The sequence below is a fragment of the Ooceraea biroi genome, chromosome 2 (assembly GCF_003672135.1).
Source record: "Ooceraea biroi isolate clonal line C1 chromosome 2, Obir_v5.4, whole genome shotgun sequence".
Lineage (NCBI taxonomy): Eukaryota > Metazoa > Arthropoda > Insecta > Hymenoptera > Formicidae > Ooceraea > Ooceraea biroi.
In genome coordinates this window covers 6958345-6982401 of record NC_039507.1, presented here as the reverse complement: position 1 = coordinate 6982401, position 24057 = coordinate 6958345, and the positions used below count along the sequence as shown (strand labels likewise).

Genomic DNA, 24057 nt, shown 5'->3' with positions numbered 1-24057 from the left:
CGCCGCCGCGTTCCCTCCACCTCGAGGAGGTCGATCGCTCGGCGCTCGTCCAAGGTGACGCCAGGTGGTAGAGGGGAAGGTGTGGAGAACCTGCAGACCGCCTTCATGGAACAAAATGGAGTTGGACGCAGGTTGAAACCCCGCCTATCGGGACCAACCCACAGCCAGCCGGCGACGAGAAAGGTCGATGAGGAGAGACCGACTCCTCTCTTCCGGGAGCTGTTCCTTCTCTGATAAGGGGGCCCCGATAGCAGCCGGTCTTTCATGTGCGTTTCTCCAGCGTACCTCGTCTCAATGATTTTTGCACGGGCCAGAAAGTGATTTTAGCTACCCTGATCTCAATCTTGACGGTTAATTTATTGATGCAGTTTTTAGATATCAGTAAAAATTCATTAATATTGTGACAGTAGTCTGGGAAGGTACACTTTTTTTCGAATTTCTTTTTGTACTAGGTTTTTTTTAAGTGAGGAAGAATTTAAAGAAATCATCTAAAGTTTATTTTATATCTATATGTATTATAGGAAGGAAGCAAGGAAGCTTTTTTGGGACAAAAGTAGAAGGTTCTCTTAGTTTTTGCAAAACTAAATCTCTCTTGGTTCTGATAAATGATGATAAAATGTAAATAACTTTTGCAGGTTGCACATTTTCTTTAATTATATAGAGACTATTAGGATATGTCACTAAATTAAAAACTAATTATTCTCTTCTTTATTTTAATTCGATGTCAAAGAAATATGTAGTAGGCAGAAATACTTAATATTAAAAAAAAGAAGATCAGTTTTTGAGAAATGGTTAATGAGAGATGAATTTATTCTCGAGTGATTGTCGAATTCCGATGCAAAAGCATCGTACTAAGCAAGTTATCATACGAGATTAAGCTACAAATCGATAAAAAACCTATAATTTTCGAAATTTTCTTCGTTTTTAACATAAAGTATTCCTTGATTCATTTTTATGTGTACTTTAATCATGAAAAAGGATTTATCACAACCAATAAAAAGAAAGCTGAGAATTAAAATTCGTCAATTCCGTCGGTAAAACAGACGCTATCAGGATCAGGTAAAGTGAGGAGTATCGTTGTAAATAAATAAACTCGAAATGCAATTCTCTTCAATTTATTTCATGCGTAGCATTCGTTAAATTTTAATACATTACGTGGTGCATGTAATAATTCGCCACAGCGGCTGAAAATTTGAAGCGCCTCGGTCGAATGCCTGAAGATTATAAACAAGTAAACTCATATCAAATATTTCTGTACAAAATAAGAGAATATCTCAACGTTAACTCACGTGTGAGACTTTAATCCTTTCAAGTTTATCATTTACAAATGCCATCACAAATGTACATAAATAATAATGCAATTACTTCAATATTTCTTAACTTGTATAATTACTTTTCAATTTTCACAAAATAAAATCTAATTTGCAGCAACGGCAATCGGCAATTATAAAAAAAATAAAAGATGCAAATGAAAAAGAGGTGATGTATGAGTAGAATCAATTACGATTACGCAAATAATACTGTTCTCTGAGTAACACCGAACGGGGCGCTTCGAGTCACTGAATCTTATCAAACGCTGCTCTGCACGATTCGACGAACACAATTAATCTGGGTGAGTAATACAATTCCGCAGTGACACGTCGCTTCACGGATCCCTTATATGGCTACGGTCAACGTAAAAGAATTTCCGAACGAATCGAAATAGAGGAAGGACGTGGCCTCGCGAACGCGCGAGTAACATCTAATGATCCGAGGACGAGCTACAATCATATTCTAGAAAAATCGTTCCATACGTCTTAATCATGTAAAGCTAGCTGGACTGACAATTCCGCCGTAACATCTAATATCAATAAAATTTTTCTGGCAGGATAAAATATAGAATAAAGCAAATTATTTCCATGTAAGCGATATATTACGTAGATTGTCAATTCCACTTTGCCCTCGGCATGAACGTAGATCTCAATGAAATATTTTAATAGGCAGCAATTCCTCTCAGGTTTATGCATTCGCTCGTAAAACTAAGTGTAGGATCATTTGATCTGTTCAAAAAGAACTCAAGTTATGTGAGACACATTATAAAGAATCGGATTCATATTTTACCTTTATACACTAAATGACGCTTCAGATTGGTAACCAATAGAGATTAAAAATTAAAAACTAAAGCGAAAAAACAAGAAAACTTTCTTTTACACGCGTCTTCATACGTGAAGAAAAATGTGCATTGTTCCAGCGAGAGCGTGAAGCGTGCAAAAAAGTGCGAAATAAATCATTCTGCTTCTCACAATTGACTATTTTATTCCGTATTTCGAAGGGATATTCGAGTGAGATTCGTCCTCGAATGCAAATGAAGAAGAAAGGACACGTATCTTTGGCACAATAAATATAAATGTTGCAAATATCGACCAACGCCGTGCGCGATCATCAGCGACAGTTCCGTAATTTTCTCTTCTCCTCTCTTGATCGCGACACTTGAGATCTTTCGCGCTCCACTATCGCGCTGATACGAGAAAGTCACATCGAAATGAAAATGGAAGGAACGAGCATCGCGATACGAACAAACATACAATCAACGATATTGGACTTAGCACCTAATGTCATCCGCATCAAATCGCGCGCAAATTAACGGTTCCGATTCCAATTACTCGCGAGAATTCCGCGACACAAATATAAGATATTCCTAAGGAGAACGATAAAGTACAGATGCTTCCTGATTGCCCTGGGTGATCCGGGAAGATCGTTTCGCCAACTCGTGCGACCGTGGGAAGAAATCGGGAATTCATAAAAGAATGAGGGATGTTCTTCGATCGACGTTTGGCGGAAGAAATCTAGAAGCTAAGAGATAAAAGAAGGTATATTAAAAGAGAAAAAGAAGTATGTAAGTAATCTCAGCTAGTCGAGTTCTCGTTCGGTCACGTCATCAGCGAGGAAAGAATAATTAATGAAACGTCCTTCTCGCTGACATCGTGACTAGATTTTTACGGTTTAGGACGCGATGAAAGTAATTGCTCTAATCGGAGCAACTCGCCCTGAAGTTGAAATCACGAGACGCTTACGTATACCAGTTTCGAACACCTAGGCCCTGCACGTACCATTATTGACCGTGCTCGACGCTTGTTGGCGACCAACCATGGTTCACCGTTGACGTCGATGGCGAATATTAATGTTACTGACATCGCGTGATCGTTGGGCGATTGTTCAGCAATCGCCGACGTTTATTCGAAAGTTCCTAACTAATCATGCTAACTTACCGTGTGCCTGCGCAAAAATCTATCTATCCTTTGATCCGTTTGACGCGATACTTCTTCTTTGGGAGTAAAACAGGGAAGATGACATATCCGTTTCGCGAATCTGTCCTCGAGTATCCAGGTGTACTTGATAATTCGATAATCCGATACCACAGGAGAGATACCGCTAAACGTTGCAAATAAATTCGCGTTCACATTACTTATCTCCGTTTAAGGCGTAACGATAATGACCGGAATTAGAGATTCGTACGATACGACACGTCTTTGGGATGCTCGTGTTTGCGCCAGCCTACGAACTTAGCTTTAGCGACGCATGCATGAGATATTGGATACGGATATGCAGGACTACGCTGTCGGAAAGCTCGGACCTTTGTCAGCTCGACAAGATTGAGCCTTAAGACTGTGCGTCCGCCGGAGAGTCTTATTCTTATAGAACGCAAATAACGCAAATAATGCACGAAGAATATAAAATCTTCGCGTATATAATACATACGTAATAATAAACACAAAAGCAGAACCTTCGTTGTTCGTTCCTCACGAAGAAAGTTCGTATATTTTTCATTCGCGAAACTGACTGTAAAACTTTACGATTTGTTTTTACGAAAACTTGACGATTGGAATTGGACACGCAGTCTAAGTCCCGAGAAGGTTTCTACTTCTAATGTCGCCCAACTCCGTACGTCCGTTCTATCTGCTTTGTAAAATGCCCGTTAACGTTTCCGGGACTTGGAGGGACCCAGCTTGCAACTACGAGCAAAAATAAGCATCATCGTGCTCGGTCACTTCTCGATATAAAATTCGTCTACATCTAATTAAGTGTCATGGTTCACCGCAGTCTTACGTCGAGTTACGCGAGTCCGCGCGAACGCGCGGGATTCCCGTTGCTTTTGATAAGAAAGATTCGCCGTGTTAGCACTGCGAATTGCTTACGAAGGGGTACAAAAGAACCTCCTTCGTAGGATCGACTCGGTATGGATCGCTCGGTCGTCCGACGAATCCTCTTGTGGCTCGAAAGTGATTCGTCGACCGCCACGGAACTCTCGTACACACGTTACAGCGACAAAGTGACTTATTGTCGGTTTGATACAGAATCACTTGACGGTCGAGACTATGGACTCGTCGTATCTAAAAAGAAGGACTACGTCCCTCGAAGCTAGCCTCAAGAACTAACCAGATAACGCAAAAATCCAAAAACACCCCTGTTGGACCTCCGAAAAATCCGGGCACTTTCTAGACATTTAAAGGACGTTCCAGAGGCTAGTGCCTCCTTTTCTCATCATGAGTTATGTCGAAAATCGAAGACTTCAGTGTGACATTATTTCACGGCAAAGACGAGGAACGTCGGAAGCTTCTCACGATGAGATGTTTATTATACTCTCAGATATGGAATGACTTTTAAATTACTGAAAAATTAATGAGTCTTCTAAACGTCTCTAATAAAAAAAAATGTCTGAAAGATTAATGTCTCTTTCAAGCGATGTTTCTTGGATGTTTCTGTTATCTGGAAAATTTATTCAAGAGAGCTCTTTCTATTCGCCTCTGGCATTCTTATGAGCCGAATATCGCTATTAAACCTAAATTCTAATTTCGTTTTGACTCGAGTGTTCGATCTTAGTTCTTAATCGGTCTAGTGCGATTCACCTAATATCTCGATGTCGCATCAATCTTTTAAAAGAATTGCGACTGAGGAATTAATAAGATTCAGCCGCAACTCCGAAACTTCAAAATACATTTTTTTAAGCACGGAAAATTCCGTATTTGATTAGTTCTAAATTCAATCATCTTTCTTATAATTGCGACCAATTCATTAAATTAATTACCACATCTGTACTTAATTATTTCAGAATACTGGGATGATCAATATATACGTAATATCATTTCATCGAACCAGTTAATCATCGATAATCAGCTTGCGTGTTGTAACGTTGATCTGCAAACGTTTCGCTTGCGTCGGGAGCGGAAGCGGTCGGTCAAGGAGTTGCAGTCCAAGAATTGTAGTCCAGGTCTTCCTAATCCAGTCTCGATGATTCGTAGAAGAGGAAGAGAGAGAGAAAGGGAGAAGATTCGACATCCGCTCCGCTTCTCGGAGCGGATCTCTTCGGGGCGCATCCCAAGCGCATCCGCGGCGCCTTCTCCTCGCTCACAATTCACCCTCATCCCTCAGCTTCTTCCTGCGCTGAAACAGGTTCCAGACTCTTTCGCCATGGACGATTTCGAGGATTAGATAGTCTGGCGCTAAGCAGGCACGTGGTTCGGCACACTCGAGGACGTCTGCAGGGGTGAGCGCGTCTGGTGGAACCTCAGCAGCTCGGACACGGTCACTGCGACGCGTACAACCCCCCGACCTCCCTCTAGGACGTCGCTGGCGCAGCACACGAGATTCTGAAAAATCGGCAAAGCACGCACGTGCCTTTAATACGTCTGCCTTTTCGGTACGCGAGGCTTTCTACGGCCCCGGATAAAAACATGATCTGATCGTTGCTTGAAAGTCGAAAGGATTTCTGAGATATCTGAAGGATATTAAAATAATTTGTGTTCCTTTTACATAGTTTTAGAAATTATTATACCTTTTGCAGCCTTAAAAAAAGCTTTTAGAGGTATATTTTACAGGCAGGTCGTGTCCATTCGTGTCGTGAAATGTGTCCGACCGATATCAGAATCCGAATAGAACTCGATCTTTTATTCAAACGCTCGAATAATACGTGTGTGGAATACATGAATGTATGAATTAGAATGTGATGAATTTTTCATGAAATATAATCACTGGGCGACAGGAAAACATTGTAATACTGCTGCGAAGGCATGCAAATTCACAAGCTCGATTGACATAATTAACTTAAATGATAGAGTCGAAAAGTAGCTAGCTCGAGGTTTCTTCGATCAGGCGCCAGAGATTTAAGAAAAGGATATTTTATTGTAAATGGCTATAGTATTACAATCATTATGCTTTACCCATACAATCAACGTTACAGAGTATATCTCAAAGAAAAAAAAAGAAACAAGATCATCGCTATCGTCCGAGCGGCGAGACAGCTGAAGAAATTCAATTTTACGTTGATCGATTCGGCGAAAATCGAAGTAGAGACACACGTCGATTGTCTCCTGTTATCGTCTCGCCACCAAGACCGGTTCTCTCTAATAACGAAGCATCAGGGATGGCGGACGAGTGTGTCGTACATGTGACGTGTTCTATAAATAAATTAAATATGAAAGACGGAAAAACGAAACGCACTGCGAGGACTCGTAAATGTAAATATAATACGAAATATTCGAGCTATGTAAATCGCGCGTCAGGCTCGATCGTGATCGTCGAATGGCGTTGTTGAATTGCTATGGGTCGAGTCGGGTCGGATAATTGCACTCGTTGAAAGTAGGCAGTGCTCGGCTGTAATTAGACGCGTTTCCTGAGTACGATAAAATTCTAATTAAAAATTCGATCTATTCTTGAATCACATTCGATTGTCGTTGTGTAATGCAGCACGGATAAATTCTCTTCCCACAGGTAAAATCTGTCATAGTGCGCAGACGTTAAATGGTACTCATCAATAATAATTCATGTGAATACAAATTAATAATTATTTAGTATTTAAATTATCAGCTACTTAATCATTCTTCCAATAACATTTCCATCTGTATTCCGAATATAAAAATAATAGTCTTTAATTAATTAATTTAATTTTAATTTTTGTTTTCAAGCTTCTTCCTTGATATTCGAAAGATCAAGAAGTCTAGGCAAAACAATTTAGCAAATATATTTCTAAAAGAGCTTTAATAGTTTCGTACAAAAAATATATATAGCTCATTTTTGAGTAATATCTGGTTGATACCTATAAATGCTTCGATCATCAAATTCTTTTTGTACATAGTATATATCGGATCTATCAAATGATGATTGAAGATGCGATTCGAAAGTGAAGTAAACCCGACTCGACCGCTGCATTGTACAAATGTGCGTTTACGAGATCAGCTGAGATACTGGACGCTTCAGTTAGACACCGAGGACCAAGTTGGGACGGATCGATCGTGCTGGGCTCGTCGATCCTGACCGCTTAGACTACGTATCTATTTCGAAAGGAATTATTGTCTGAGCTCGGTGAGCAGGCGCGATCGATCGTACAGATACTTGTCGGCGTGTAGAGAAACGCCGCGGAATAAATATAGACGTACGTATAAATAGACGAGAAGCTATTCAGGGGCTTACGGAAACAACAACGTACAAAATGTAGACCAAGCACCAAGACTGGACTTGTTAATCCAGTTAGCAAATAATTTAATTCGACTTACATACGACGAACGCGGAAACGAAATAACGATAGAAGAGGAAGAGTACGAGAAGAACTAACTTCAACGAACTATATATCTGTCTCTCCATATAATATATATCTATCTCTATACACATCCGCATAAGCTTCCTCTTCGCGTACTTTGTTACAAAAATTATACAATTACACGACTAACGCAACGGAATGATTTCGTATCTCTTTTTCCTCCCTACGCTCCTTCCCTTCCTCCTTACACGCACCACTTCTGTCCCATGGATATGCTTAATAGTGATGTAGCCTCTTGCAAAAGCGAAAGCTATCAGCTAAGATTTCGACGCGACGATCTACGGGATTAGTCCTCGACTGATATGACGAATCAAGATCCGTTTAATTACTTGTTCCACTTGAGTTAAGTCAACGAACGGTTCCAATCAACTCCATCTTTAATGCTGTGATAGTTATCAATTTCATCATTGCGAAATTATCCTGTGATCGATGTATTAATCCCTAATCCCAACTGAAACACTTGGCTCGCGTTGTCCGCGAAAGTCTGGCACTTTCTCGAGATGAAATCACGTAGATCGCTCGTGGATCGCCATGCTAAGCAGAGTCGGCAACGCAAAGTGTAACAGTACGCTAAATTCGAGTCCAGTCTTAAGTCGTCGAGGGTACTTGAACGATACCCGGACGATATGTCTCGATGAAGTCTCCAATTCTAATGAGAGTAATACTGACATGACGTGGCCATCGCGACCATTCGTGTTCACATTCGCGAGGAATCATTAGGCACTCGTCGCAGCTGCCGATGATTAAGCGTAATGGAATAATTCGACGGTGATGACTCGGTCATCGGCCGGTCATCGGTTCGTCCGTTTGCTATTCCATAGTGGACGCGATTGATGATTCATGTCGTTGGATGCGAGCGCGGAAGTTATTGGTGAAGGCCTAATCGCGTCTGATATAACTGGAACGCCCGGATACGCGACAAACGCGTTCGCTGGAGTAGTCGTTCGTCTTGATGATTCGTGACTTAGTTAGACTTAGTATTCTCCAGTACTCCCATCATTTTTAATTATTATCACAGCTATCACGTTGTTGATCATCTGATGTCACCGACGTGAATAACTGATTTTTCTATCACGGATCAGGAAAGGAACGAAGCCTTGGCGATCATTAATGCCCGATGAATGCCCGACGAATGCCCAAGAGAATGACCAGATTCCACATAAATAAGCTGTATCCGGAGCAGAAACAATAACTACAGATTGACGGCCACAGGCAAGAAACCGGGCGTTCCAGTTTACGCAGAAGGACATTGCCGCTCTAGACCAACGTGTTCTGAATTAATATCAATGAAACAATGGCTGCGTAACGAGTTCGCGGATGAAACAAGGCGGAAGCCCCTCGCAGCAGCGGCACGTTGCGACGGTCGCGAAGAGAGAAAAAGGAATGCAAGGGAGAGTAATCTGACTAGAACGGTAGCGTGGTTCGACTTACAGCTAAACGATGCTACTGTGGACTAGAAAGTGCGAAAACGCGCGCTTGCGTCCTGAAGCCACGTCGATCTCCCGACAGGATCGTAGATCGGATATAGCCGCAAAAAAAGAAGAGAAAGAAAAAAGAAGATGAAAAGAAAGATCATGGAAGATACGGCTCGCCTTGCGCATCCCCTCGATAAAAGATACACTGGCATCATACCGCGTACGCACATATATCATGCGTGTCGACTCGCGACGATACGTTCTTCTTCATCGTACAAATATATACGCTTATATGATAGTCTCCAAGTACAGCGGTTGCTCGTTACGAGGACCACTTACGACAATGCGAGAGATACCCTTCCAGCTCTCTGAAAATTCCACTTGTGCTCCAAGGATTCTGATTGAGAAGCTCGAGCAACGATTGGGGCGTTGCTTCAAGTCGGGAGCTTTCTGATCGTGAATCTTGTCGGAGAAACGGAGACGTGACCGAGACATCGCGTTCGAGGGTACAATTGCAATATTTGGCACTGTTCGGGCGATATTAGCTGCGACGATACTAGCGATATTAACTGTTTCTGGAACAATTGGTTGCGCAAAGTATGAAAAGATAGTTACTGCTGTTCGTGAAAAGTTGGATGCGACACGATGTCTTGTTCGCTCTCTCTTCCTCTGACAGCGATTCCGATCCAGTTGCGAATCCGAGAAGGGATTTCCTTAATTAATTATAGTATATAAGTGATACGCTCGTATGTTATAGACGATATACATGCCCTCTACGTTCCTATCATGTTTTTATGAAAATAAATTGGCAGATAGCAGGCACCATGTCTCCTATCGTCGTGCGTAATAGACCGCCGTTGCTTTGATCTCAAGCGATTGTCAAAACAGGGCCAATTATAATTTTGAATTTCAATGTTGCTGACTTAGGCTCGATATATTTACTCGAATGGGTAAAAATTTTCTGTAAAATTTGGCGCTTTTGAACATTTTTGCTTGAAGAAAGTATTCCAGCAACGTCGAGAGATCAAAGTAACTTTAATCCAAGGTACGATATCCTAGACTACGACCGAATTGCTTGGTCAGTGAAGTATTGAGGTGCGTTCTACTTTGTGTTTCCTTCCTTCGTTGAAACGGAACTGCTCCTTGTCGCAGATAACCGATAAAGAAGACGAGTAGTGTTGCAATTTGCGAAATTTACGAACAAGGGAAGCGACACTACGTGTAACATGTAACGAACGGACACACACACACACACACGCAATCTTCTCGCGATATTATTATATCTTTCAACGCTCAAATCCCTGTCTCGTTAGACCTTACGTATCAAAATAGAAGATCCCCAAACTAAAAGAGATTCCCTAGCACCTTTTTTTTCGTGAATTCTGTAGTACTCGCAGGCTACCTATCACAGACCCACCAATCCTGAAAGAGCCGTAGGCGGTTCATTGGTCGAATCTTAAAAAAATACTACCATCGAAGGCATCGTGGCTATCATCCTTCCTTTCGCTCTTTCTTCTGCAGACTGCCATTATTAAACGTAGGGGCTGGTGTCGCAACATCAGTCAAGACCGATCGGTATTCTCGTTTTCGTCAAAGGCAATGAATCACTTACCGCGAACATGGATAGTCAAACGGAATGACTACACGCGACTCTCGAATAATTCTCGAATGAGTATCGCGACACCAGTCCTCGATTTCGATCATATCTCCTTGTTTCTTTATCAAAATATCGTGTCGCCAGCAGATCCTAGCCGACGACGACAGCCAACTTGTACAGTCAGAAGTGACGACCAAATAATCGGTTCGTTTCGGCAAGGTACACATATTCACGGGCAACTTAAACGTGATATGCGAGCGCCTGCGGCTTTGATTCTGGCGCTCTTTGATCATTAATCCCTCTCGAGGCACGAACTCCGGGGGAAACTGCAACGAGGATAAAATTTCGCTTACGAGAACCGTCTTTCACAGCGGACGTTTTTGTCTGAGATTCTCGTTGACATTCTCGGCAAGCGGTACGCTTCACTACGCTGTCGATGAGAAAAGAAGGCCTTTTCCGAAGGAAATGAATGAACGCGAACTTGCGGTAATACTCTCAGTCGACTAAACGTTTTATCAAGCTGCCTATTGACACTTAAGAGCTACATCTTCGAAAAATTCTCCGCTGACCGCCAAGATTCCTCGCGCGATTCGAGCGCGCGAGGAAGCTCGCGCGAGCGGAGATCGAAAAAAGCGAACAACCCTGTTAAAGCTATTACAAATCGATTCTTGGGACTTAAGTACTTCGTCCCCCTGCGGCGGAGGGGACCAGCGACGACTTCATATGCGGCAAAAGATATGTTCTGACATTTTTTAAAGTGACTGGACGCGGTGATGACGCGCGAAGCGTCCTTTAATCTGATATGCGTCCCAGAAGACACTTTAAAAAATCACAGAATGCTTCGACGACGATGAGATTCCCATATTATTCATCGTGAGCGTTTCTTTTTCTTTTTCCGAAAATAAAAGCATTGAATTTATCAAATTCATTCATACGCATTGCTCTTCTCGCCCGAAGCGACCCGTTTGAACGCTGCTCGGGAATCCTCGACGTCGAAGGTGCATCCGACTCGCGACGCGACACTTCTAAACTTCAATAAATATAAGTACAAAATTGCGAGACAATTAACTGAAATACGCCGCTCTAAGCGTATCGAGTCGCAAGACGAATGTTGAAATTGTGTTACGCGTTCGCGAAAGAGACGACGATTCTCAGACTCGACGCAAATCATCGAGAGCAGAGCCGACGCATTAACGTTTCGCGCAATCGAAAAAAAAACTGAGGAGCTCTGAGACTCGTCGTCTCGATCGGACCATCCTGGCTTCCGTTCTGGCACTTTTTTCCCCTTAATTTGTCGCTCCTTAGTTTCACGCGTGTTTCGGCGGCTTCTCGCCACTGCCTCTCTCTTTTTCTCATACTCTCTCTAATCGGGGATCGGAAAGAAGTAGAGCAGAACCACAGTAGACAGGAATGTGAGAAAAAGCATCGCGGACAGAACGCGGTCCTGAATCGTACGGGGTGAACCTGCGGCCGGCTCTTCGGTGCCACTCTCCCCCTCATCGCGCGGAAGGAGAAGAGCGGTGACGAGACGCGCCAGAGCCTCCAGCCCGTACGCGTCCATGTAACCCACGTCCATGATTGCGTCCGCGTCCAACAACACCTCCTGCAACACCAACAACGATACTACTCAGTCCCAGTCTCTGTGTCACCGCACTATGAGAGCGCTTCTCACGTGGCCTTACAACGCACGGGGACTCTATCTTCGAGGAAGGCCGTACTTTTGGAAAAAAAGAGGAAAACAAGCGTTCCTCGGGAGACAGTCACCCTGCTACATCCCGCCCTATCATTCTTGTGTTTTATTAGGAAATTATTCGCTTCCTTGAAAGAATTTTTGATAAATTGCTTGACTTTTTTGTGAATTCTTTTTGATACATTAATTAATGCATATCTACAATTTTTGTATTAATATTTGTTAAAATTGTAATTTACCAGTTTATCCTCTAGTAGTCTTGATTATCAAAAGTTCTCAAGGAAGCGATTAAAGGACATCATGGGAGAGGAATAGATGAGGAGATAATATAGTAGTGTAGCAGTAATTTCAGTAATGAAGTTATGAATTCAGTAATGAATGATGAAGATTATATTTGGGTCGTTTGTACAATTCAGGACGGTTAATCCGTGGATGTTAATCGACGTAAGACGTTCGGACAGTGGCGGAAAGGGTGAGATGTGGCGCGGAGACTGTTCCCCGAGGAAGCGAGGAGCGACATAAAAGCGAACTGGATTTTAGGCGCATGCAACTAAAAGCCTCTTCGCTGATTCGTTTTTCCCTTTCCCGGCCTTACGTTTTGTACAGCTACATATGTCCGCTTTCACTCGTGCGCTTTCGAGAACGCACGATACGTTTACGCTCGATCAGATCAGATCAGATCAGATCAAAGTCGGGGACTGACTAGTAGTCGTTGGAAGTGTCATCGAAAAGTGACGGCTGGATTGCCGAAGCATTAGTCACAACAGACGGTGTTTACATACACGTTCACGATATATAGTGACATATGATAAGTCTTTTAACTGATCACCAAGCAGATTCGACAGATCATCCGGTGTAAAATAAAACTCGACGCTCAGTGGAAGTGTCCTCGTCAACTCATGGTCGCGTGCTTCGTAAGGAATAAATGTTCGCACACACGTGTCTCATCTATGTGTGTGTATCTTATCGTAATTTTTATTTTTCGTTACGAAGCACGCACGCACGCTCGCAGCATGATTAAAGTGATCGTATTACTATCCATCACGATACTCATTGGCGTCATCATTGCGTTAAGAAAGGAAGAAATCTTAGATCTTGCATATTACGATTTCAATTTATAAACGGATCCGCCGGATCAATGACGTGTTCCATGACGTCGCGCACTATCGATGACAGAGTGTCTCATGCATACAGTGTGTACATGTACCTTGAGCGAGAAAGAGAAGCGCGAACTTCCTCAAGACTAATTAACGAGTCCAAACGACACGTTTCTTACCTCATCGACGCCGATCTTCCGGCACGCCTCGAGAAAGTTGTCGACGTTACGCCTGCATCGCGCCATCGTCAGCTTCGGCTGCAAGAACACGTGAACGTCAGTATGTTGGCGCGTGAAATGTACCACGAAATGATGAAAAAATGACTGAAACATGAAAGACACTTACTACCGCGGGAGAAGGAACATGTATACTGGCGACCGACCGCGGCCGGACATGATTGGCCAGGTGGCAGAGGACGACGCCGTCTGTCAGTGCTGGTGCGAGGTCCTCCGGCAGTGCCATTTTCAACCTCGTTTCTATATGCTGCAATGCATAAACGTGATGTAATGATCGCCGTAATAGGAATAATCGCGACTACTTCTCTCGTCGCGCAGATACTCACGCTCCGTAATTGCTCGATGAGATCAGCCTCTTCTTTGGCACGTTCGAACTCCCGCCTCATGGTGAACGAGTACTTCTCGGGCACGTTGCTGTTCCACGTGACGGATCGCGGGGACTTCGGGCTGCCGCCGTTCCTGCTCGGACTTTTGTTACCTGAGAAGGAGATGCACACTATATAATCATCGCGTAGACTGAGTCTTCTCCCAACGCTGGTCTCATGTATAAGAGAAATTTCTCCGTGGACCGTAAAAATTCCTCTTATACATCATTATACCATCAATTTAATGTCAATTAATGATAATTCAATTAATTCAGGTCGAGTGGTTTTACCTTCTACGTAACCGACAGCGGTCTTCACCAGCCTGGGCGCGTGTGAAGGACTCGTAGTCGTAGACAAGATGCTGCTGGAGGTCTTGATGGGCGAGCTAGGCTTCTTGTAGGGCTGCTCGAGATACTTCCCGTTCTTGTTGTATTCGCTGTTGCTACCGTTGATGATCGGTGTGCTCTGATAGCTGATCCGCGACGGAGTGACCTTCTGCACCGGCCTCTTCAGTGCGTTGTCCTCGTTGAAGATCTGCTTGCCGGTCAGAGCGATAGTCTCCTTATTGTTGCCCGAGTTGGTCTCGTTGTTCTGCGACTCGTTGCCCGGCGGTGTCACTTGCTCGCGCGGTCTGTACACACTCAGACCCTCGTTGGCCCTCTGCTGCTTCAGCGCTTCTTTGTACTCCCTACGGAACAGAGTAGTTGATAATTCTGAGGTATGCACTGTCCTTACGAAACTATATATATATATATATAAAATACGAAACTATGTATAAAATATCGAAATATAGATATGAAATATCGAAAGCATTTTAGTATATGATAACTACCACAACACGTTTTAATCCTCTGCTTTGTGAAACCTTTAAATAAAAATAAAATAAAGAAGCAAGTTGTACATAGCCATTTTTATCCAAACGGTATTTAGAGTTCAGCCTTTATCAGAGGAAGACAAATTAATCATATAATTAATTTTTACGTGCAATATGTATTTTCTTAAGCATCGAACTATGAGCGCCAGATTAAGAATCTGTCCAGTCCGTATCTTTGAGAGGATTAACACAATACTCGACAGCGTCGCGCGTCGCCGTCCAACGCACGTGATTCGCCGTAGCACTGGCAGAGCGCGCCTGCTCAAGATTTCCTCGTCGCCTGGTCGAGTAAGACGAGTACACAGTGTAACGCATATCTATAGCAACGTGAGATAAACTCGGACGGACAAGGGCCTCTCTCTTGGTAGGGATCAAAGCGCAGTTACCTGTACGTCTGTATGTGATTCAACGGCCTCTTGTCGTCGCCGTTCATCAGCACGGCCGGGTTCGCCGTTGCGGTCTGGAGCGGGTGTACCGATTGCGCGGACGGTATCTGCGGCTGCGACTGCGGACTCGACAGGTGCGTGGACTCCAGATGGCTGCAAAGGAAAAGCATTGCCAGCCCACGATAATGCACATGCACGCATGCAGGTGTACGTGTGTACGTGTACGCGTGTGGAACCACCGTGTCCGTGAATTATAATTCGTATCACAATATCAATATGGGAAACAGCGAGGAGGAGAGTTCGTCCAGTTGGAAGGAAAGCGCACGCGGACCAGGTGGTTGACCCATTGAATCAGTGGCGAGAGAGGCTTCCACTCACCCTGGTGGCGTAATCGATGCGTGATGAAGGCCAGAGATCATCGGTCTCCTAATGTCCGCCCCGTTCTCCGAGGCGCTCCTCTCTAATCTCCTCTTTTCCAGTTGATCGTGCAATATCATTGCCTGCAAACAGCCCTGCGTGAGATCGTGAACTTTAGTCTTTACAGTCCTTTAATTCATCTGGAGAATGTCTTATTAATAAAACGAGTATTTTTGAGGAATATTAAATTTAAAACTGGTTTCAATTTTTCTTTCTATCGATTTTGGTAGTTAACATCTGCCTGAGGAAAAATAGAATAACGATTTTATATAATCAGTTTTTAAACAAAAAAAGTTTACTACTGCCTGTTTATATTCTGAAAGTTGTTTGAAATTTTTATTCTTTGATTGATTATGTAATTAGATTTCGATGCTCTTGCAAAAGAGAGAACAGCAGCATGGAAAAGCGCACGAATCCAACATATTCACAGCGTACACAGCGTTACTATCGAATGCGTGCATCTGTAATTTTGAAACATCGTTAACGTGTCATTTTATTGGGTCAAGGCCCTAACAAGATTTGAGCGACAGCCAACAACGGCTTGTTGAGGCAGCAATCATTGCCGTTGGCTCGACGTAAGATCTATTAGACAGCTAAATATAGCGGCCATGTCATTCTGTAGATTCCGTAGAAACGTTCTAACATGTACCCAGTTACTCCAGATCGCGATAAGTGCTTGATAGCAATAGTAAACATGTCTCTAATTGTCCATTATCTTTATCTACATAGTTGGAAATCAACGATACGTATTGACGAAAATTTGTACTTTTTTTTCGGATAATTTCTGAATCATCAGGTTGATTATCTTTAGCTCGACAGTTACAATATTTAGCAATTGAGCATAGAAATCTCAAGAATATACAAAAATATAAAAACGAGAAAAGATATTTATCCTCAGGTAGGCCAATCATAGTTGCTTAAAAATACTTGAATGTTTCTAAGAAAATTTGGAAAATGTCGCTCAATATTTCTGATTGTTCTCTCGTGTCTTGAGATGTGATTGGCATTTCAGTTACTGACTTCTTCCTCGAAAGAGCCAAACCTACCTTGCCCAACTCGTCCTCTAGGGATGTGTGCTCGCCGGGTGAAATCGTGCTGGGCGTCGACGTGCCGCTGCAGGATCCGTTCACGCCTACCTCGTGCGGTAACGTTATTGAGAGCGGTGAGCATTCCTGCCGCCATAAGCCGCGGACCTCGCCGTCATGCACCTGCACGCAAACGGCGGTCAACAGGAGGCATGTGGAATCATGAAATTCGTGGTGTGCAGTTTGCATTATTGGTAAAGAGTTTTATTCGTTGCGTACTTTGTACAATGATCGGTCAGAGATCAAACGCGAAGTCACTCATTCTTCGCGAAGGAACGGATCGTCTTCCTTCGTACGATCGTTCACACAAGTTCCATACAAAAATTAACAAAAACCGATTGCACTGTGACTTGCTAAAAAAACGTTCCTGCGAGGTCATATGAATACAATTGAGCTAAATCTTCGCAGTGGAAGAAGCGTCTACAAAGCGAAAGCGTTTTCCAAAGCAAGAGTACAAGATAAAAATATATCTATAAAGAAACAACAATATATATTAATAATATATGTGAATATATATACATATATATATACATATTTTGCGTGTTGTTATAAAAAATTCATTTGATACTATCTAGCGTGCATCTACTGGCGCAAATCAACTACGTGCCCAAGCGAGTGCTGTGGCCCGTATATCGCAGCATTCTTGCTCAACGCAGAAAAAGCAAGGAGAACAAATTGCCTCCGCTTTGGTCATATACAATTGTCTATACAATCCGTTTATTCACGTCTGTGGGAATCGCCGGGAACAAAAGCGACTCAGCGCTCCGCGACTTTATTCATATGACCCGTCATTTACGTGTCGGATCTGCGGATCAAAGGCCCGCAGGCGGTTCGGTGGCGGACCGGCCGGATAGCTTAGCTACGAGGTGGTTGTAGAGCAAGAGCAGGAGATGGAGCGATAGCGGAAAGGCCACGAGTGCGACGATGAAACTAACCGCGCTGTGGATCTCCTGGGACCAACGTTTGTCGACGCCGTCACTGGTGCTGTACCCGCTGTCGACGTTGTGCCGTCGGTGCGACCTCGTGTCCAGCGTCGCGTGACCTCTTGCATCCAGAGGCGTTCGCCGCGTCCGACCACCTCTGGCCCTCTCGTGCTTCGCTGCCTGCCTCTCCAAGTACTTAAAAATGTGCGTTCGCCCGCGAATGCATAACTGAAACCAGCAGTAAAGACGGTGGTCTCTTAGTTAATCGATCGACGTCGAGCGCCACGTAGAACGCGGACGTCCTACATTCGCGCGTTTTATTTCCTCTTCAGCGGGGGGCAACGGGGAACGATGATCGGAGCGGTGGAAGGAGCGTTCGAGCGACGCAAGGAGCGGGGTTTGAGATATCGATCCGAGGATTCAATAAAGCCCGAGCTGAGAGTGAAAAGCGCGAGGCGAAAGTCGCCGATTACGCAACGCGACTTAGGACGTAGGACGTAGGAAGACTGCGAACGAAGGAAACGACTACGGATGAAGCAACAGTCGCGGCACGGATCGTTAAAATCCACCCGGGTGGCCGAATGAGGAGGAAGAAGCGTAGGAGCGACGAGGAAACGCGCGGACGCTCCGCGAGCGAGAATGTTTCTGCTCGAGCGGGTCGATTGTTAATGCTCACCGAGGCAGGCGGCGAGGTCAGCGGATTGTCGGACAGTCTGAAATCCACCAAGCTCTTCATCTTCCTCATCTCGTTCGGAAGCACAGATATCCGATTGCCGCTGATATCCAGCTTCACGAGCCTCAGGTACGTCAGTTCTACGTAAAAATGCGACCGTTTTTAAGTAGCCAGTCGAATCTCGCCATCATTGTCGAGTTCTTCAATGTTTCACCTCTCGTTAGAACAATCGCAACTCTTAATTCTTCCAAAATATCCTTTTCTATTTGAAATTGACTCATCTACTTTGTCCGAGTAAATGAAAAACAATGCATTCATTTATTTATCTAGAGATCATTTATCTACACTTTTCCAACTGGCATCGACCTGGTAATTACTAAATGCGCTGAGAGAGTTGTTTTCAAGCAGCGAGCAGGTTTCCCGTAAGACATCAATTTTTTCTGTATAGATCGATACTATCATTGCTTGATCTCGCGACTTGATCGCTTGTCCGCTTTTATGTGTCGCAGCGCGTTGAAAAGGTGGGTCTACCTACCTATAGGCAGGTGCACCAGCAAGTTGCTCCTCAGGTCTAGAGACCGGAGCCGCGCAAGGTCGCCCATTCGAGATGGAAGGCTCGTGATTTCGTTGCAACCTGCATCCAGTTCTGCCAATGCCGTCATCGTGCCCAGCTCGTCTGGCAGGGATGTTAATCTGTTGTGCGCGACTAGCAGGATCTGAAGGGGTAGCCTGCATATCTCTCGAGGTAGCGACGTCAATTGGTTCCGACTGCGGATCAAATCGTCTTTGCTTTTATAAACAGTTTTTGATCCGTCCAGTTTTAGCGAAATTACTCAAACGCTGTTCTTAAAAGCTAATCCTGGATGCTTTAATAAATCATTTAATAAATTGTTGTTTATTGTTAGCGATATTATAGCAACTCGTTAACATATCATGTAATTCTAATTATATTTATGATCATCATTAACAACTTTTAAGATATTTTCTAGCGCGTCTGTATGCATTGAATATGGATTTATGAAAAATTATTAGGAGCATGTTTCTTCTTCTTCGCATCGAGGATTCTTTAAAATGAATGACGTGTTACGTAAAATTAAATAGAAAAATGCACTCGGCGAGTGCATGCAACGAGTAAATTATTACCGATGACTGCTCAAGATATCCTAGATTCAGTTCAAGTTCGTGCTATAGAATAGGACACGTCCTTTTCTGTGGTATGTCGACGGCAGTTATCGCCGCTGTTACGTCATATCATACAGGACGTAGATGACAGAGTGACACTGCATATTAACGTATGTAACACAGACACAGGTTACACACGCATATACCGACCTAAGATCGAGGTAGTTCAGGGATTGGAGCATCACGACGGTTTCCGGGATTATTCTTATGGCATTATGGTAAAGGTGCAACTTCTCGAGGAATGGAAATTCCGTGACTTCCTCTGGTAACTCGCTGAAACGGTTCTTCGAAAGGTCTGCAACAGAAAGAAGATTATCTCATCTTTACCTGTTAAACGACCAAGAACCGCGATTTCTGTGACCTTAAAAGAAGACATCGCGCGATCGTAATGGGAAATTGGAGCGCTTTATAGATCAGACATCAATAAAAATGGGAAAATGAGTCTCGTGCTGAGAGGTGATTCGCAATTAGCGATTGCCGTGCTCGACATGAAAGCTTCGCATTCTCGTTAAAACAGAGTTCGAAAGTGTCGCGCGATCGGGTAATAAACGTTCGCCGCAATTGGCCGATAAAATCCGTCAAAGAACGGTACTATTGAACTGTCTTAATAAGGCACCGATACGTCTCCCATGGCAACAGCTGTGCCTCGCTTAGGGTGGTCTTAGGGTGGTCTTAGGGTGGTGTTGCTGGGGGGTTGTTATGAATGGGGCGCGACGGCCACGTGCGCGCACAGTCTCGAAACGCAGGAAAAGGACAAGGGTAGTTCAGCTGCTCCCGGCTCCGAGTCTTCTTCCTGATCAATAACAGCTATCCTTGAGTCTCGCAACACGCTCGCGAGGAACATCGTCGACAATATTGTTATACGCAAAATGATTATTTTGCAGAAATGTAAGTATGTGCATAAAAATCACGTGCGTCTGTAAAATTAGGCATGTGATACAATGTGATGAAGAACATTGCGAAATCGAATACTTCTTTCATTTAAATTGTTTCAGATCGTTCAGAAATGTGGGAAGGATGTAATCTTTTCTTTAGCTAATATATATTAAGGTTTCTATATGAATTAAATTGGATTTCTTCGGGGCTTCAGATAATCCTTGTAGGTACATCCTTTAACATGTGTAATAAAGAAAAGGGTGCGGCCACTGCGGAAACCCAGCATGTATTTAAAGTTTATGTCACGGTGAGGGTAAGAGACCATAATGGTTAAAGCAATAAAGACTTTTTAACTACCTTAAGGTGCAAAACTCTTGACTTAAAATATTTTATAATTAAAAGATTAATAAATATGAAGGATAATTAAGACAGTAAAATAGATATGTCTTGCTAAGTATTATTAATATAAATTATATTTGTTTTTCGCATATTTTCACGTTATATTTCAAGGAGATGAGATGGAACCGGATTAATTTACGGAAATTTTCCGAATATAGCCCAATTTGTAGGGAGAGAATCAGATTCCGGCAAATCTGTCAAGCGATCAGCGGAAATTGGCAATTCGTGCGCGATTTCCTTGAGAGGAATCGAGAGCAAAGCTTGTTCAGCAAGTTTTTCGGCGATTGGTATTCTCCTTTGAAAGCTAATAAAGTTTTCATCCGCAGATAAATTAAACTTAGAGCAAATCGAGAAATACATTTATTTAGTTTAATTTAATTGTACTTATCACAGCATAAAGCACAGACCATCTTCATCGTAAACGATGTCGAGAACTGCGACAATTCACACGGCTGTAACCTGAGGGTGTGTCTTGACAAGCGTAACTTCGTTAATCGAACTCGTTCCTCACAATCTTCGGGGAACAAGCGTATTGAAACGGGAGTAATTCGAAGGGGACGGAAATTCCAAGGCGTGAATAGGGATCGCAAAGGGCGCAATCGAAATGTTGAACGAAATCCTTAAATCTAATATTAAATTTAAAATTATTTGACACTCGTAATGGTATTTAATTTTACCTAAACTAAATTATTGTTAAATCTAAAAAATGCACAGAATTTGCAATTATCTGTATCTAAAAGATTCGATGAGTCTATCGCGTATCGCGGAACTTTTTCCTCGCAAGTTTGCCAGCGATAAAGGGCCCCTCGAAGGAACTCGTTAAGACGAATCGATACTTGTAGTACTTGCCGAGTCCAAGTATCAATACTCCGTCCAACTAAAACATCTGCAGCCCTGGAATCATGGGAGCACGGTCGATCGGTAGTTCGTGGTGCAAGGGGCGTCGGCCGTCTGACGAAGACAGGGTTGGAACCCCTTGCCAACCCCAACGAGCCAGAAGTTGCCAACGGGCAACTCCCACGCGATGTCGGGCTGTCTCTTATGCCCTGTCTTTCTGTGCAAAATGGCAAAATTCTGCGAGGTCATTCCATTGTGAGCCTCGTTTCTCCGAACAAGGTATAATTCATAGGATCAGATGGGCGTACTGTTATGGTGGAATGGCCTTTTCGCGATAAATGAAATCGTACGGGTGAAAGCATGGGAGCTGCGTCAACGAGCGTGACTATCGTTGCTGAATGTGTTCTCTATAGGACGAGCGAGTGAGGAAATTGGAAAAATTTCGTTTCCATTGTCGACCACAAGATAAGCATCATTACTTTCAAGCGATAGGTCAGAACGTTCCTATACTTTATTTTGTCGCCATGGTACCGTACAATCAAAATACGAGGCACCGTTAGTATTTAATTTAGCTCGGTTTCGAGCTTTTTTCGTGTTCTCCATGAAAAAAGTGCGCGATTTTCCTGCTCGACTTTTTCAGAATTTCTAGATAACAATATACGCGGCGTATATTAGGAGTGTGATTTAGTTTTGAGGGTTTTGCAACAGATGGCTGTAGTGTCAGTTTGTTCCAATAGCTGTTTCCGATAACTGTTGTTTCTTACAGTGTTCACATTATCCATGACATTTAGTAGCATTATAGCAATAGATGCAATAACAGTCGTGTTTATATCGTAAAAATACAACTTCCGAAACAGCATTTTTGACATGCGTTGCTTTTGTTTTTTAATCAAAACAAAACTGCCGCTGAGGGTTATAGAATTCTTGTGGAAACTTGTGGTGATTCTGCCCCATCAATTAAGACGTGTGAATACTGGTTTAGACGCTTTAAAAGTGGTCATACTGATGTGAAGGACAAAGAACGCTCGGGACAACCAAGAAAGCTTGAAAATGCAGATTTCCAAGCATTATTGCACGAAAATCCAACAGAATCCACTTCAGAACTTGCCAGAGCATTAAATGTTGATCGTACAACAGTTACGAAACATTTACATGAAATGGGAAAAATTCAGAAAGAAGGGAAATGGGTTCGACATCAATTATCGGAAAGTGCCATTTGAACATTTGCATTTCGTTGATCGCCAGGCAAAAAAAGAAGAGTCTTTTGTCTCGGATTGTTACTGGGGATGAAAAGTGCATCTATTTTGATAATCCGAAACGCAGAAAATCATGGGTGGATCCAGGCGAACCATCAACGTCCACTCCGAGACGCAATATTCACGGTTCAAAAGTAATGCTCTGTATTTGGTGGGATAGTGTACTATGAGCTGTTAAATCCGCATGAGACTGTCACGGCTGATCGTTATCGACACCAATTGTACAAGTTGAAGCAAGCATTGGACCAAAAACGACCACCAATTGCGAGTAAACGACGGAAAGTGATTCTTCTTCGTGACAACGCTCGACCTGACGTTGCGTTATCAGTGAAAGAAACACTATTAGAGCTTGAATGGCAAGTCTTACCGCACCCCGCGTATTCTCCATGCGATTGTTATTTGTTCCGGTGGATGCAACACGCTTTAGAGGATACACACTTTCATAATTTCGAAAAGTGCGAAAATTCGTCGACGAATGGATCAAATCAAAAGAAGAGTGATTTTATCGTGGTGGAATCCATCTCTTGCCAGAAAGATGGGAAAAAGTTATAGAAAAGGAAGGAAAATATTTTGATTAAGGTATTCATTCATTATCATATTTAAATACATGCGTTTTTGAGCAAAAAAACCCTCAAAACTAAATCACACCCCTAATATATTGGCACGCATTCACAGTTTTGTGGTGAAAGAACGATCTTATCTTTCCGTTACCGCATTATCAATCAGCGCAACGGAAGTTAGTCACACAGGTCTGAAATTCAGGAACAGACCGATAAGGATCATCGGAACCCACACGTGCGGATGACTATAAATACATCCGTACTTCCGTTCCTAACGGTCAGACTGACCGCTCGATAAATATCGCAGGCGAGCCCCACGCGTAGCGTGTTGTACAGGACGTTTTCGGAAGGGTCGATGCACCGGAACATTTCAAGGACCAAGGTCGAGGTCCTGCCCGTCGAAATCGATACGCGATTTGCGTGACGCGCATGCAGTGACATTATTTGCCGTAATAAAGGGCGTGGCAGTTTTATCTTGCTAACGTTACGAGTTCATACGCGTTTATCGTTTATCTGTCCCCGGTTCAGCCTTTCCGCGAATAATCGGTTAAAAAATATCGTTGTATCATTCGCCCCTTTTGCCAAGTGCAAACGTTGCTTTCGTTATATTTCAGCT

General features: G+C 43.2%; 1 protein-coding gene and 2 long non-coding RNA genes across 7 annotated transcripts in view; 2 read left to right on the top strand and 1 right to left on the bottom strand.

The window, feature by feature from the left end:
• Positions 1–462: 462 nt before the first annotated feature.
• Positions 463–24057, bottom strand: part of LOC105283392 (leucine-rich repeat and calponin homology domain-containing protein 1) — a 49785-nt gene continuing 26190 nt past the window's right edge. The window contains exons 2-13 of one of the 5 annotated variants that reach the window (XM_011346119.3): positions 19664–19808; positions 18867–19099; positions 18335–18471; positions 17671–17886; positions 16697–16858; positions 15612–15745; positions 15234–15386; positions 14264–14661; positions 13935–14086; positions 13718–13855; positions 13552–13629; positions 463–5627 (exon numbers count right to left, since the gene is read on the bottom strand). In XM_011346119.3, coding sequence (XP_011344421.1) covers positions 5481–5627; positions 13552–13629; positions 13718–13855; positions 13935–14086; positions 14264–14661; positions 15234–15386; positions 15612–15745; positions 16697–16858; positions 17671–17886; positions 18335–18471; positions 18867–19099; positions 19664–19808 — 2093 coding nt within the window. In that variant the 3' untranslated portion in view covers positions 463–5480. Of the gene's footprint in view, positions 5628–6139; positions 12189–13551; positions 13630–13717; positions 13856–13934; positions 14087–14263; positions 14662–15233; positions 15387–15611; positions 15746–16696; positions 16859–17670; positions 17887–18334; positions 18472–18866; positions 19100–19663; positions 19809–24057 lie in introns of those variants that run through there. The other 4 variants (XM_011346120.3, XM_026975411.1, XM_026975412.1 and 1 more) reach the window with 4 other exon arrangements.
• On the top strand, positions 18369–18933 carry LOC105283391. Its single transcript, XR_894671.1, has 3 exons — positions 18369–18460; positions 18662–18753; positions 18841–18933. It is a non-coding gene; the product is annotated as an uncharacterized LOC105283391 (long non-coding RNA).
• LOC105283390 lies at positions 19817–20822 on the top strand. The gene is made up of 2 exons (XR_894670.2): positions 19817–20401; positions 20509–20822. It is a non-coding gene; the product is annotated as an uncharacterized LOC105283390 (long non-coding RNA).